This window comes from Carettochelys insculpta, chromosome 11 (genome assembly GCF_033958435.1).
Source record: "Carettochelys insculpta isolate YL-2023 chromosome 11, ASM3395843v1, whole genome shotgun sequence".
Classification (NCBI taxonomy): domain Eukaryota; kingdom Metazoa; phylum Chordata; order Testudines; family Carettochelyidae; genus Carettochelys; species Carettochelys insculpta.
This window is the reverse complement of record NC_134147.1, coordinates 31,099,783-31,116,793: the sequence shown is the minus strand read 5'-3', so window position 1 is coordinate 31,116,793 and position 17,011 is coordinate 31,099,783. Positions and strand designations below refer to the sequence as shown.

At 42.5% G+C, this 17,011-nt stretch overlaps 1 protein-coding gene across 9 annotated transcripts in view; it reads right to left on the bottom strand.

The window, feature by feature from the left end:
* Nucleotides 1–17,011, bottom strand: part of TMCC1 (transmembrane and coiled-coil domain family 1) — a 212,625-nt gene that overhangs the window by 21,248 nt on the left and 174,366 nt on the right. Inside the window, exon 1 of one of the 9 annotated variants that reach the window (XM_075005564.1) lies at nucleotides 13,880–13,972. The exons of the other annotated variants lie outside the window; for them this stretch is intronic. Coding sequence (XP_074861665.1) covers nucleotides 13,880–13,942 — 63 coding nt within the window. The 5' untranslated portion in view covers nucleotides 13,943–13,972. Of the gene's footprint in view, nucleotides 1–13,879; nucleotides 13,973–17,011 lie in introns of those variants that run through there. 9 annotated transcript variants of the gene reach the window in all.

Sequence of the window (17,011 nt, the reverse complement as noted above, 5' to 3'; positions counted from 1 at the left end):
ATGCAAGTCCCCAGCGCAACTGCCTCCTTTGGCATGCCTATGCAGAGTACTGTGGAGTTCTGGTGTCTAAAACTAATGATTTTGGATTATTGAAAAATTTTACCTGGTTGGATGCAATGGGCATGCTCCAAGATGGAATATAATATATTCAGTGTAAACACCTCAAAGTGAATTAACATTCAGTTGCTCATATTTCAAATTGGTTTCCCCAATGTCCTAATTAGTTAGCCCAAACAGGCTAGTATGATCTCCTACCAGCACATGAAGACAAGAAATGTATTGAAAACTATTTTGTCCTCTGCTTCCCTGCCCCACTATTAAAGGGGGCAGGGCCACATGGTGATCCCAAGTCTCTCTCTACCTCCTGGCATGTGCAGATTGTTTCCTGGATGCCTTAGCTAAAGCATTTAATGAAGTGCTAATTCCTGACATTTAAACTTCTAGGATTTGTTCCTGCAACAGTTTTTCTACATAGCTACTCCATTGTACAGAATCTAATAACAATCAATTCTCTCCCCCACACTTGAAGTCTTTCTATGGAATATATGCACACAGATTTTTATTTACAATGAAGTGGGTCTTCTTAAAAAACCTTGGTGGTAGCATTTCACACGCTACACAAAGGTACCCGCCTACTCACTGGAAAACCAGAGACTCTTTGTTTCCAAGTAGGGCAGCTGGCTTTAAGCCAGTAACAGCAGAGCTCTGGGCACACATGGTGTTAGGAGACATTTATTGCATCTTGTTCCCTCTTCTCTGCTTGAAGTTTTGAAAATGTGATTGAAGACTGTCCTGTTTCTTAGAATAAAAAAAACTAGGGCAAGGTAAGAGAGATCTGGCTGTTGCAAGTGGAAGGATGACTCTGCTGGGAGCAGCCCTGGGAAGGTGCATAGCTGATGTCTGAACAGACTGGACTAGGCATATCTCACTGTGATCAAGATATCTCACATGATAAACATCCATAACAACTAAACACTCAAAAAGTGTTTGTACTGTATCACTCCTCTGCCACTGAAAATAACCCAAAAAACCACACAGCAGCAGAGGATCACAACAGAAGTCATGAGTGTAATTTCCCACTGATACTTCCCTTCTCTAAACGTTCATTAAAGTTCATTTCAGATAATGGACACTGGGGTTGCAGAGAGAAACAGCAGTGGTACTGAAATTCCTAGTACCCAACAGATGACAAATTCACAAGGAATAAAACAGACAGTCTACTCTCCCATATGCTCTGAGGAAAGAAGAGACTTGTGATCAACAGGGGGTTAAGAGGCAGGTAATTCATTAGTAAAGAAAACTCTAATCTCCACCTTTAGGAGAACAAACATTTTAAATCTGAGAAAAATGCTTCTGGCCAGGTCTACCATACTGCTCTATATTAGTATAACTATATTGCTCAGGGCTGTGGAAATCCTGAACCCATAGTCATGTTAGTTATAATGACCTTTACCCATCCACCCACCCCCAGCTCCCAAGCAGAAAGCAGTATGTCTTCTGTGGAAACAGGTCCCACCTTTCCGGACAGTGGACTACCTATGCTGACGGAAGCTCTCTTGTTGGCGTAGGAGCATCTTCACTAAAGTGGTGCAGGTGAGCTGTTGTAGCACTGTCGATGAAGACAAGCTTTCCTTTCCATATTTTACTGAACTGCCAGCCTCCACCTCTTTTAAAGAAAGAGGCCTGAAGCTGAAGCGCCTCAGGTGGTAATCAGGTCCCAAAAGTAAAGGTGGTTAGGGTTGTGGTAGGGACACCTGGAGTAGCAGTCTTTCAGATGAGGAGCAAGAGAGCCGTCCTCACTACTTGTCTTTAGAGCGCCAATGGTAAACTTCTGCAGTAAATTGCTAACCAACTATTGAGTAATTACATTCTGCATCTCCGAATTTCCAGTGCAATTTCAACTGTTGTGTAGTGAAATTTTCAAAGCGGCAGGACCAGTGTCACTTGAAGCCTTTCACATCATCTTGAACAGCATCTGGGAAGAAGAAGACATGCCCAAAGACTTTAAGGATGCCACAATCATCTCGCTCTTCAAGAACAAGTGCAACAAAGCTGACTGTGGAAATTACCGGGGCATCTCCCTTCTCTGTACTGCTGGGAAGATCTTGGCTCAAGTCATCCTCAACCTTCGGATCACCAGCATCTCAGAGGAGAACCTATAGAGGCACAGTGTGGTTTTCGCCCAGGCTGCAGCACCACTGACACGATCTTTGCTGTTAGTCAGGTCCAGGAAAAGCGCATAGAGCAGAACTTGGATCTATACGTTGTCTTTATAGACCTGAGCAAGGCGTTTGACACCGTCAACAGAGAAGCCCTGTGGATTATCCTGTCAAAAGTTGGCTGCCCGAGAAGATTCTTTAACCTCATATGCCTGTTCCACGATGACATGACTGGCTTTGTTCTTTCAAATGGCGAGTCCTCAGATCCATTTGAGATATCCAATGGCGTGAAGCAAGGGTGCGTGCTGGCCCCTGTGTTATTCAACCTCTTTCACATGCGTCCTCAGCCACATAGTTAGGGACCTGGACCATGGAGTCTACATAAAATACAGACTTGATGGGTCACTTTTCAACCTTTGTCATCTGAATGCTAAAACCAAGACACTTGAGAGGCTCATTCTTGAAGCCCTTTTTGCTGACGACTGCGCACTATGGCACACAGGGTATCTGATCTCCAGCTCATCATCATCAAGTTTGCTGATGCCACTCGCCCCTTTGGTTTGACCATCTGCCTAGGAAAGACCGAGGTGCTGTTTCAACCTACTCCAGGATCTGCTGCTCTCCCCACTTCAATCTGTATTGAAGGAACAGAGTTAAAAATAGTAGAGGAGTTCAAGTACCTTGGCAGTGTGACAGCCAACGATGGCTCCCTTGACAAAGAAATCAATGCCAGAATCTGCCAGGCCAGCCAGGCACTAGGACGTCTGAGAGCATGAGTGTGAGTGTTGAATCAGCACAATATCCGACAGTCCACTAAACTGAAAATGAACAAGGCTGTAGTCCTGACCAGTGTCCTGAATGGCTGTGAAACATGGACCTTGTACAGAAAATATCTAAAACTGCTGGAGTTCTGCCACACACACAGCCTGAGGTCAATACTGCACATTTGATGGCAGGACAGAGTTACGAACCTGGAAGTCCTTGACAGAGCAGGAACCACAAGCATCGAAGCCATGATTCTGAAAGCCCAGCTTCGCTGGACAGGGCATGGCTAGAATCCCTAAGCAGCTCCTCCATGGTGAACTCTCCCAGGGCAAAAGGAATCAAGGTAGGCCTCGCAAGAGGTATAAAGATTGCACGAAGGCCAACATTGCTCATGGTGGTTTAAAATCAGATCAGCTAGCACAGCATGCAAAAGACCGAAAAGGCTGGCATGCTCTCGTATGACGCGCATATGACAACTTTGAAGAGCAGCAATGTGTACACCTCATTGATGCTCGTGAGAGGAAGAAAGCAACAAACAGCAGCCGCACCAACAAAGCCTTGCTCCCCACTGTGAATGCCCAGGCCGTTCAAAACTTGGACTCCTCAGCCACATGCGAGTCCACAACAGATGAACCTGGGCAAACTCAAGATGTCGTCGTCGGAGACGAGGGACTACCTATATATAGTGGCACCATCCTATGAGTTCACACACTCTTTTAAATGCATATTTAGACTGTGCCTTCACTGCCAAGAAGTTAGTGTATTATTTAAACGCAGTGGGATAGCTAATCCTATTTTCAAACACCAGAGTAACCACCACCAAAAACACAATAAAAATCGCCTTGAGTTGTGAAGACAGCCTGTGACACTAGGAGACAACACAAAACCAATCGCTATTCTAGTCTGAGAAATGTTTTTACAGAGAACAAAATATTACCACAACTGTTTATTCATTACAGTTGCAGATTTGTCTTTTCACCTGCATAAATTACACAGTCCATTTTCTAAACAGAATTAGACATGGCCAGGTCTATACTACTGCCGCATGGTAGTATAACTAGACATGTAAGTGTCCCCAGAGAACAGTAAGCTTTGTGTATATAAAATGTTTTAAAGATGATTTTAATTAGTTTATGTCTACACTGGCATATGTAAAGCTCTGGCTTTTACAGGGCTGCTCACAGAGTGCCCCAGGGAAACTGCTACTGTGTGTCCACAATGGGTTCTTGGTGATATCCACATTAGCAACTTCTGCAAAGCCACAGAGAGCAGCACACTGGTAAATATTTCACTGTGCAACTGACCACAAGAGTGCTTTTTGTGGGGGAGGTGTAGAAGGGGTTACAATGCTGCATGGGTGAGTTTCATGATGCAGTTTTCCCAACCGTACTGCTCCATAGTTGTCCTATTACACTGACAGCTGCTTTTCAACTGAAGTTGCAAGGAGGGAAGGGATGTGAGAAGCGCATGTACAGGGAGAGGAAGGTCTTTGTGAGAGTCTTGTAAGTTCAGACAGCAGCAGGAAACAACCTGCTCCAAAGCAGCCAGCCCAAGTTCAAAACAATGAGCAGAGTGGTGACTTCAGGGATCATGGGCTGTTTCCAGAGGCCACTCACAACACAGTAAACAACTGAATTGTCCACACGGGCACCACAGCACTATGTCCTGAGTGCAGAAAGCTCTACGCTTCTCATCAAGGAGATTTACCTAGAGAATAGCAACTGTGGAGTTAGTGCGCACCAAGTGCTTTGTGTGTGTGGATACCTCGGGAATTGCAGTGTTAGGAACTGATTTACTATGCTGTATCTTGCCAGTACAAAGTCACCTTTAGTTTCTTACAGCAACAAGGGGAGAAAACATGCTGCAATCCCATTCCTGGGAATTTGACATTTATGCAGATACAAAGAAATGCAAATATATGGTACTAAAATAATCAGTTATCTGAAAGTTAAAACACCCCTGATGTCCATTAGACCAAGTGCATTGATCCATCTTAAAGATGTAAGGTTCTCTGGGCAAGAAAAATTGGGTACAACTGAATTCCAGCAAAGTCAAATGATTGCATTGGACAGGCACTGCAAACGGCACCAGCTTTCTGATTATTGACAGTGTTTTCAGAGGGCAAGGGCAACATACACTATCAATGTGTGTTCTTATTAAAAAATAAAAGAGGACTGTATTTAGATCAGGAGTCAACTGTGGATGCTGTTATGACCAGTATCACCAGCTGACTAAGACACTTCCTCTTACATTCTTATCTGGTTACTGTGATGCAAGTATCTGCAGTAGTATTCATGAGTCACTCTATATGGGACTAAGCCTTTCCACAGTCCCAAGAAGCAGTTGCAGGAGGTAGATAAGATGCAAAGGGCTAATTTGTTTACCTTGAAGCGTCTCAGGTTCCATGTTATTCTTTGTAATGGCGGGTGGCAGTCAATGTAAAAGTGGCACAAAAATTCCCTTGTTCATTTCTTTTCAGCAGGAAGGGAAGGAAATGCATTCTGGAATGAAGGCATCAGAAACCCAGAACCACTTGTGGTGACTTTCCCCTCCCCACAAGACACTGGCACAGAATCCAAAAATACAACAGGTCTGCAGTAATGGAGGGACAGGTGCCCACAGTGCACTGCTCCTACAGTTGAACTTAGGCAATCTGGTGAGGACACACTAAATCGACTTTGTGAGCAGTTTTGGACACTCAGATTCAGCTTTAAAAATCTAGAGTTAAAAAGCTGACTTCAATAAATTCGTCTTTATTCCCAAGCATAGATGTGCACTAAGAGCCCAGTAAACAGTAGAATTGTCAGTAATGCTGCTAGACAATACTGACTTCCTGTGGTCCGGCAAATTCTGTCGTTTGGCACTGGTCCAGTCCTGTGGTTACTGTACCTGAGAGGTTCAACCTGTACTAAATTGAATTACAAGGCTGTTCAAATATATTAAATGCTTCCCTAATATTACTTTTCCACGCAAGCTATTGCTGTATACGGTTTGCATGGTAATAAAGGTATTCCGAAAGATTGTGAAAAGGGTATGTGCTTCATACTGTGTTGTCCATAATATATGGAAAAACCTAAAACCTTCTGATTTACAGTAACAGCATGGCTGGCACAAAAGAACATTCAAAAGTAAAAGTAAAACTTTATAAGCCACAAGGAAGCTCAGGACACATACAATAAGGCTAGTTCACTGAAATGAGTGGCATCTGTCTATCCTAGCTGAAATCAGGTGACTTGTATAATACAACTCTTCTCTTCAATCTCAGTTGTATTCCACAGAGACTGAACGAAGAGGTCTCTTACCTGTTTGGCAGTTCTTTGTGATGTGTGCTCCCTATCTGTATTCCACTGTGTCTAAATTGGAGTACTGAAAAGTAGGGTGAACCAGGTGCATGCACGAACCAATGGACGCTACTTTCAAAATCTCCATTTCTGGACACAGTGTACAGGCCTAATCTCCACAGTGGAATACATCAGAGACCATCACAAAGAATAAAAGGTTTTCCATACCGTGCAAAGGAACATACACAACCAAGAGATTACCAATTTCCACACGACAACATATTCCATTCCACTTACACATAGGAGCCTTCGAAAATCAGCACATAAGAATTTTTTGAGCAACTCCCATTATGATTTTTACATTCAAATTCTCATTATACTCAGATCTGAAATAGAACTTGCTAAATCAGATGTGAACAGAAGCACAGGTGACAGAGTATGGCTAGTATTTTTAATACTCAACAAATTCAAACTCCATTGTCCGTAATTTATTCCTAGTAGAAGCTTGAGTCTCTTCTAATCAAAAGTTGCAGGTCTGATAATTTCTACCTTTTTAGCCCACAAATACTGTTTTATATCATCATTCAGGAACTGTTCCCAAGCAACCAAATCACACACTCCTTCAAAGCTTGTAATTCCATTTTCCCCCTCATCCACTTATGCAGTAGAACTCATTAGGGTCACATAAGCCACATAACCCTGAAACATACAGTAAAATGTAGAAGCTTTAGACAGGAGCTGAATTAAGTAATCTAAAATGATTTTAAAACCAAGTCCTGAGATTTACCAGAATTAGAAACATTACCAGTTGGCATCTTATTGAATATGTCCAGAGCTCTCCCAGTCAGTTTTGCAACCAAAGTGGTCATCTTGTGATCCTGAGGAATTGCCTGGAGGATGATGAAATATTCAGCAATGTCACCAGATTTGCTGTAGGTAAGGCATAACTGCTGCCACTTGTGGATTTTTGGAGAGGTGGGGCCCCCTGGTGGGGGAATTCTGGTTCCATTTCTCTATCAAGGAAAGTTCATACTGTCTCATTTTTTCCTCTCTCCTCCATTTCTTTGGCTTGTAGCTCCACCACTTGCTTCTGGGATTCCAAGGTTCTCTCACAGGCTGCTTTCTCCTTAGCACTTTCACCTTGCAATAATTCTATAAATTTACATTCTCTCATTTTCTGCTGCCTACAAATTTACAGAACTCCAATTTTCCAACTGTAAGAGGGATGCAGATCTGTGGATATCTGCTTTATACCTGTGAATATCCATATCTGTGGCTCATTTTTGCAGGTATGGATACAAATTTTGTATCTAAAAACTCTGAAAATTGGCATATATCTGCTTCTCACCCACAGATGTGGATGCAGATATCTGTAGATCATTTTTGCAGATGCATATACAAATTTTGTATTCACACAGGGCTCTAGCAACTGCTTCACTATTCACTCATCTTACTTTTTGTTTGCTTATTTTGGGTAAGAGAAGAAGAGGAAGAAAAGTAGTAACAGCTGTCTGTTCTCTAGCAAAGGGGTGAGCAAAGTAGAGGGTGGGCCCCGTCAGGGGTGGGGCATCAAATTTTGTAAAGAGAATGCAGCATGATTGGCTGCTATGTCTCAGGCTCTTTCATCTCATTAACATGTTGAAATGTTGTTGTTTTGATGGAAGTGTATTTGCATTTATATACCGATTAAGGAAGTATTTACATTCTACAGACTTATTTTCTTACATGTGCCAAAAGTCTCCTCCATCATGAATGTAACCGAAATTGACATCAGTTTGGATTATGTTAGACAGATGGGGGGAGGAGGGACCTGCTAATTGCAGGGATGAGAAGTGGGGCCAGACATAAAAAGTTTGCTCACCACTGCTCTAGACAACACACTTAAAATGTACTTAAAACCACCAGTGTTTCAGGGCAATAAGATTGCCACACGATTCTGTTCGGATAAGCTTTCACAATCCATTGTCATAGCTAATAGACCCATCAGCCCTGTCTCACGTTTTCACTATTGCACCTGAAGGGTTAATTGAGTGCGACACTTTCCGCACTATTTCCAGTACAGCACTATCTCCAGATCTGAAGAAGTGGGTCTGCCCCATGAAAGCACATTACCTAATAAATTATTTTGTTAGTCTTTGAAGTGCTACATGACTAGTTTTTTGTTTTTGTTTTTTTTTTTTAAGATACAGTAGCACATTTCAAATACAGACACATACTTAGTCTGCCCATGAACCAGAAGCAGGTAGGGGTGCGTGGAAAGGAGTGAGACAAAGGTGTGGATCAAGATGGAGAAACTGGAGAAGGTCCAGTGAAGAGCAACAAGAATGATTAAAGGTCTAGAGAACATGAACAACGAGGGAAGACTGAAAGAGCCAACCTTGCTTATTTTAGAAAAAGAGACGACTTAGCGGGGATATGGTAGCAGTTTTCAGATACCTAAAAGAGTGCTGTACAAGGAGGAGGGAGAAAAATTGTTCTCCTTGGCCTGTGAGGATACAACAAAAAGCAATGGGCTTAAACTACAGCTAGTGGGGTTTAGGATGGATATTAGGAAAAAATTCCTAACTGTCAGGGTGGTTAACTCTGGCATAAACTACCTAGGGAGGTTGTGGAATTTCCATCACTGGAGGTATTTAAGAGCAGGTTAGACAGACATCTATCGGGAATGGTCTAGACGGTGCTTAGTCCTGCCGTGAGGGCAGGGGACTGGACTCAATGACCTCTCAAGGTCCCTTCCAATTGTAGTGTTATATGATTCTATCAAGGTGGATATTTATTATGTAGGTGCTGTACAGACATAGAATTAGATAGTGTGCAACAAGTGATTATTCACACTTTTAAATGGACTAAAACTACTTCCAAATACCCCACCATCATGGCATAATCTGTCAGTTCCACTTCTTGTGTCACTGTAAAAGTGGGTCCTTAGAAGGTCCAAGGTACATATTCGCAACTTGGTAGATCAATTCAGGAATGATTTCCCATATGTAGGGCCCTACCAAATTCATAATCCATTTTGGTCAATTTTGTAGTCATATAGAATTTAAAAACCCATAAATTTCATAATTTCAGCTATTTAAATCTAAAATTTCACAGTGCTAATTGTAGGGAACTGGTCCCAAAAGAGGAGTTGAGGGGATGACAAGGTTATTTTGTGTGTGTATGTGTGTGGGAGGAAGGATGGGGGGCAGCTGTAATACTACTATTCTCTTCTGTGCTGCGGTTGATGGTGTACTCCCCACAGAGCTACACAGCTGGAAAGTGGTGGTGGCTGCAGGCTGGAAGCCCAGATCAGGAAGTAGAACCATTGCCAGCAGCAGCGCAGAAGTAAGAGTGGCAATATCATACTATGCCACCCTTACTTCTGAAAGCCCAGCTCTGCAGGCTGCAGTACAGAAGGAAGGCAGGCATGATATGATATCGTCACTCTTATTTCTGCATTGCTACTGGTGGAGTGCTACCTTCAGAGCTGAGTGCCCAGCCAACAGCTGACACTCAGCTAGTTTGCTCTGAAGGCAGCAAAGAAGTAAGGGTGGAAATACTATGACACCCCTAAAATAACCTTGCAAGCCCACTGCAACTCATGTTTGAGTCAGGGCCCCCAATTTGAGAAACATTCCTCTCTCCCTGAAGTCTGTATAGTATAGGGTAAAAGCATATACATGTCCAAATTTCACTGGGAGAGAGCACAGTTCATGGTCCATGATATATTTTCCACGGCCATGAATTTGGTGAGGATATGTAAAGATGAACGTGGAAGATTGGCAGTACAGAAATTACAAAAACAGAGGTAGATAAATGAAGACAGAGTTAGATGCCCAGCCTTGACAAAGATTAGATATTTGAGAGGAAACAGTAAGAGATAGTAATATACATTGACAGTGCCATATACAATGAAGATTATCTTAGCAGCTGCATTTAAAAAAATGATTGAAGTGAAACCATATGGGTTTCAGGAAGTCCAGGGATAATGTTGCCAGGCATCTGGTTTTCAACTGAACTACGTGGTAGAAAAGGGATCCTGTCAGCTCCAGTCAGCACCTCTAAAAGTCCAGCTGGCAGTGCAGGAGGCATAAGGCAGGCTCCCTGCCTATCGTGGCTCTGTGTGGCTCCTCCAAGGGACTAGCATGTCCCTGTGACTCTGAGGCACAGGGCAACCCCAGGGGCACCATGTGCAGCATCTCACCCTGAATGCCACTCTACAGCTCCCAGTGACTGGGAGCCACAGCCAATGGGAGCTGTGGGGGCCATATGTGCGGGCAGCAATGCAGAGCTCCCATCCACTTGTCTATATAGGAGCTGCAGAGACAAGCCAGACACTTCTGGGAGCCATGTGGGATCCAGGCGAGCAGGCAGGCAAGCTGTCTGCATTAGCCCTGCTGCACCACTGACAGGGAGCTGTCTGAAGTAAGCACTGCTGGAACCCCAGCCCAGTTTCCTACCCCAGTATTTTGGGCACTGTCTCCTGCACCCAAATTCCCTACCAGAGCCAGCACCCCCTGCTGCACTCCAAAACGCTGCCCTAGCCCCGAGTCCTCTTCCTGTACAACAAACTCCTCATCCCCAGCGCTGCTCCAGAGCCTCCCACTCCTCCCAAACCTCCTGCCCTAGTGTGGTACAAGTGAGTGAGAGTGGGGATGAAGAATGAGGGAGTGGGGGAAGATGGAGTGGATAGGGCTGGGGCCTTGGAGAAGGGATAGGAGAAGGGCATTCAGTTGTGTGTGATTAGAAAGCTGATAGCCCTATAGAGCGAACAGGCAGTTACATTAACAAAAAAGAGGAAACAAGGTAGATGAATTTTAATTATAGGGATAGAAATCTTGAAAGCTAGCTTCTTATTTGAAACACACAATATAATCATATGAAAGGCTACATAAAATGGCAAACTTTTCACTCATTCCAGTTTCCCCTGTGTGTCTGATTAACTTACTAGCAAAACAACTATGTTAATTCTCCTAGCACTGCAGAGCCACCATATTTTGTGTTTCATATCCACCTGCTATCTAATAAACAAATATAGAATACTAGTGGCAAAAGTGTAAGTCATGAAAAAGAACAGAGCTTGGTTTTCAGATTAGAGGCTGTTTGCACGTTAAGTTTGACTTGTAAAATGAGTGAGCAAAGTGGATATTAACTCATTGCAAATATCCTACTTCACAAGGCCATTTTTACAGGATCACTTTACACAGCAAACCACACTTTAAACCAGGGTCCCCCTTCCCTGGTAATGAGACTCATCCGCAGAAATCTAATTTGTCTTGTTATGTAACCATTTAACAGATCTTTTCCATTGCAATTCATCTCTGACAAAGCAGCTATTTTGAAGGGTTCAACTACATTTTCACACATACTTTAGTTTGATACCTGGGACAGTGCTGAGTCATGTCTGGGCCCCCAGAAGGATGGGGCCTTGGGCAGAAAGTGCCTTTAGCACCATTGGGGATGCAGGAGGCTCCAGTCACTGCTGAGACAGACGCACTGGCAGCTGGGAGCCAGAGGCCTCTTTAAAATCACCCAGCCCTGGAGCAGCTGCCATCCCGCTCATCAGCAGCTTTGCACAGGGAACTTATTTTCTGAATTATTGATTTATTTTACTTTGCACGTGTAACTCACTTAACTGAGTCCCACTCTAATGAAAAGCCATCCTGTAACCTTATTTCTGGGTTAATGTCATTAACAATTTGGACTACAGTATCCAAATTATTGTATAGCTTCCTGACAAGTAAGGAATTTGTTGCTGTCCTGTGTATTAGAAAGCCTTGAAGGGAGGGTAAATATATTGAGAAATTATATACAACTTCAGAGAAATTCAGTGATAGAAACATGAGTATTGCAATGACAACACATTTATCTTTTAGTCCAAATTGTTAATTACATTAACCCAGAAATAAGGTTACAGGATGGCTTTTTGTTAGAGTGTTCCTTTACTCCCAAAATCTACAGTTTATTGTTCAAGCTCTAAATACTGTATGGTAGCTGCAGTAACACCACACTAAAGTCATGAGAGAATGAAGTGGCAAAGAGAAGACGAGCTCAGCAAGCCAAGGACACAAGAGAGCTAAGGTATGCCACTACAGCACAAAGAAAAAGCCTGCTTATCAACATCTGCTGAGCTGCCACTGGTAACATATGCCTTTGGAGACCTCAAAAGGACAAGCTATTTAATGAGCAAGTTTCACTAAAGGGGCAGGAAGTCTCCAGCAGAGAAAGGCAGTGGAGAAACTTGCTTAAACGTCTATAATTAATACTATATTTGAAAGCTGAAATCAATATATTTTCTGCAATCTATCTGCAACAACCAGAATGGAAGATTTGGACTATTTCAGGAGGCCCTGCTAAGAACAAGTACTGTTGCTAATGTTGGAAGAGGGTCTATGAACAAGGAGGATCTGTGCAACAGAAGCAGTAATGGGAACAGATTTGAAAACTGTACTTAAGCCAATATGGGTGAATATTCAGCCTTATGAAGTAATTACACAGTACAGAACGTGTTACTACAATATTGTTTCTCATCACATCTCAAAAAGAAGCGACGTGCTGCATTCACAGACAATATACACTAATATATCTGACTATAGTCTAGCAAGTATTTCCCCTGAAATGCCCCCAGAAACCTGAAAGCTAAATACAAATAAATTGATAATGTCAATAGTAAACAAAACTCTTCCCTCTCTCTAATCCAGGCCCATAGCTATGCTACTACTTGCACCATTTCAGCATTCAATTTTTGTTTTAACTAATATGAGCAGTAGCAACTTGTCACTTTCATTAAACAGAATGAAATACAGTAAGAGAAAGAAAGCAAGCTTCTTGCAAGCTGGTTGCTCTTACAGAAAATGATGGGCCTAGGCTATAAATGGACTTAGATACATTCACTTCAAATGCAAAAGTAACACTAGCTACTGCTTAGCATGTGCATCATGTTGAAAGGGACTGGTAATAAATCCAAGAAAATCCCCCCCTCCCTTCACAACCAAAATGTCAGGCTCATGTGTTTCTCCTTCCTCTCTGTATACGTGAATTACAGCATACCAGACAACCATGAGCAACAATTTACATACATTTTTCATAGATTGGACTCCTGACCCCACCTACAGATTGCTCATAAATGTAGTTGGGGAATAGGTTCTTACTATGAATACACTTTTGTGGAGGGCACTTCTGGCTTATAAAGGCCAAAGAATTAGACTTTTGTTTGTGAAGGTCAGCAGACACTATAAAAAAAACAAACAGATGCCCATGCTCATTTCTTTGCCTAGGGTCAGATGTGATTCACCAATATGTTTACGACCATCTGAAAATGCATTGTACACAGCTGAAAAAGTACAGCAAGCATTCATATTTAAAGATATGCTTGATCAAAATATTTTCCCCCCAACCCCTGTGATATTGGGCTGCATTTATGAGCTCTAGTTTTCATCCTTCATTGTGCTATGCAAGGACGTAACTGTAACAGTCACTCAGACAGAAGCTTTTTCCATATTTTCCAGCTTCCAAGGCAAAGAGAAGCTATATATATATATATTCACAGAAGACCACAGATACGTAATACACAAGCCTGGAGGAAAACACTGTTTCCAAGAATAATGCTATAAATGAGGTCAGGTGCTACTGTACTGGAGATTTAAATAAAACAGCCAAATAGGATGCACTGACATTCCATGATCTTCTCACCTTCACTGGTTCGCAGAAATGCCTGTCACAGCACATACAGGTACAGCAACACCACATAAACATCACCGCATGGCCAATCTGCAAAATCCTCCTCGTCACTAGGTATTGCTCAGTCTCCCACGCTGACCACTGTGCTCCGTACATCTGAGACAGAGGGCTCTGAACACTTGCCTTATAAACAGAAAGCCTTTGCCAAAACAAGCATCACTGTGTGCAGACTTCCAGTGCTGCTGATGCAAATGGTTACACTCACAGCTCAAGCACAGTTTATGCCTCTCTCCTCCAGACCCCCTGGCTGCATTTTGTTTACATACAGAAGCATCTGGACTGTTAGATTTAAAGCTACAGGGCATTCAATTCCATATTCAGTACACTACATTTTATTTATGCAGCACTCAGAAACAGAGATAGACTACAGACAATGCAATAAAAATATCTCAGTTATACCAATGAAGATGACAACTGGAATCCCTGAGTGAGTGCAGTATATTAGGTTTGCAAAAAAAAAAATTCATAGATGGAATAAAAAACCCATCTACTCCACAGGGTATAAATTACACACCCTATTAAATTTCAGTTAAAGAATTTTCAGCAGATTAGTCTGACAACACAACAAGAAGAAACCTAGGTATGAAGGTAACATGGTCTAGTGGGCCACACAGAGACCAGGAGGAAAGAACTGAGTTCTTCATAGCAAACCTGCCATTTCACCATTGTACACCTCAGTTTCTCCTTTTTTTGCTAAAGGGAATGCTATCTCAGAGGTGTGGAAAAGGTCAAGGATCTTTGCTTGTATTGTGTTCAGAAGATGTAAAGTCTGTTGTAATCTGGTGAAGAGGCACACCTATCTCATCCCCTCACACCATGCTCTGCTACAGCATTGCCTCACATTCTCGTACTCCAGACCTCACACCATTCTCATATCTTTACACATCCATTCCCTGGGGGCTCCCTGGCTGCCTGTCCCTCAACCCGCTACTTACTGTTGGGAGTGGAAGGCACACATTAGCAGCTCCACAGGGTTGAAACGAGTGTTCCCTCTAATTTTTAACATCCATCAAAACAAAAAAGCAGTTCAGTAGCACTTTAAAGACTAACAAAATAATTTATTAAGTGATGAGCTTTTGTGGGACAGACCCACTTCTTCAGACCATGGCCATACCAGAACAGACTCAATATTTAAGGCACACAGAACAAAAAATAGTTATCAAGGTTAACAAATCAGAAAAATTGTAATCAAGGTGGGCAAATCAAAAAAGAGCAGAGGGGCTGTAGGAGTAGAGGAATCAAGAGTCAGATAAACCAAAGTATGTAAGAGTGCCCTTATAATGGGCCAAGATAATTGCCGCCCTGGTTCAAATGTGTTAATGTGTCAAATTTGAATATAAAAGAGAGTTTTCCCACTCTCTCTCTGTAGGCAATCCTTAAAGTTCCTCTTCCAGTAAAACACAGACTTTCACGTCATTAACAGAATGGCCTACTCCATTAAAGTGCTGGCTGACAGGTTTGCAGGTTAGGAGTTTTTTTGATGTCCGTTTTGTGTCCATTCGTTCTTTGTTGAAGAGTGTTTACCGTTCGTCCTATACACACAATATGAAGGTATTGCTGACACATGATGGCATATATGATAGTAGTTGAGGAACATGAGAATATGCCCATGATTCTGTGACTAACCATGAAATAACCATATTTCACATCCATGTGTAGAAGCGCTATCATTATATGCATTAATATGGACGTTATGTAGCACATAAATTTACTGCTTTTTTGTTTTGATAACAGAAGTCATTCTGCATGCAGAGTGTGGTGGGAGTGAGGCTCTCTGGGGTTGCGGGTCGGTGTTTCCTTTAAGATGAGTACTTGTGCAACCGCTCAGCTGATTGACAGAATGCCCACAGCTAGGTTTTGTTTCTACTGTTGGTGTATATTCACACATGCCTCAGTGTACGTAAAATTTTTTCTGCACATGGATGAAAAAGATTATAGGGACCATTGTTTAGGAGGTAGGGTGTGGGAGGGACTCAGGTGCAGGGTGCAGGCTCTGTAGTGTGGCCAGAGAGGAGGTGTTTAGGATGCAGGCTTCCATGGGGAAAGAGAGGACTGCCAAAGGAGGGAGCTGGCCAAACCAGGGGAGGTCACGCCAGCCAGCAGGACTCCTTGCCCCCGGCAGCTCTGTGTCCTAGGCCAGCAGTGGCTGTAAATACTGTAAAGCTGCACCAGAGAGGTTCAACCTGTATAGAAAGATACCTGATAGCAGATGCATGGACTGGTGGTAAGCTCTGCTGTACAAACCCCTCTCAAAAGTTTAGCAGTAAATCCTCAGCAAATTTCTATTTCTACCTTGCCACCAAGTCATCTTAGATGTGGCTAAAAATACAGTGCGAATAAATATAATACTTGGCAGAGAAACTTAGGCCTTGGTCTACCCATAGTATTTACTCCAGATGAACTACTTCTATTGAAATGGTTGAAGTGTTATAATGCCCCACTGTGGATGCACTCATTTCAGTACAAAATTACTTCCACTTGTAATCTCTGTTACCAATCCTTCCTACAGGAATATGTCATTTTTGTATACAATGCCATTGACTCCTGGGAGTTGTCTATACCAATCAAGAACCCACTGGCTGGAACGCTGAGTGTGTAACACTTGCACAGTACTATGACATCTTGGGTATTCCATAAGTGTTGACTGCCACATCAGGAAGCAGATCTCTACCTTAGATCTGGCTGCAGAGCCTACAATTATTTTGCCTAGTCTGACAATTACTGCGGCAGCACTACATTTCAGTTGGTCTCTCACATTCTACAGTACTTTGCCAAAAAGCCCCTCCTTCCAGCAACAGGGTACAGGAGTAGTTATACGATTGAAAGGAGCGTCATTTACTATTCATCTAAAGGGTACCTAGCAGGATAACGGATCAAATGTATTGGTTCTAGGCACAACCACGATAAAATGTTAAATAGTAGTAAGAAAAGCATGCTGCTATCAAAATGGTTCAAGCTAAAGAGATGCAAGAAATTAGTTCATGAAATGTATGTTATTGTTTCCTTGCTTAGTTTGGAATAGCTCTGGCACCTTTAGTCAGGTTGTAAATGAAGAGAGATCTTTAGGGGTAGGGGAAGCTGAGA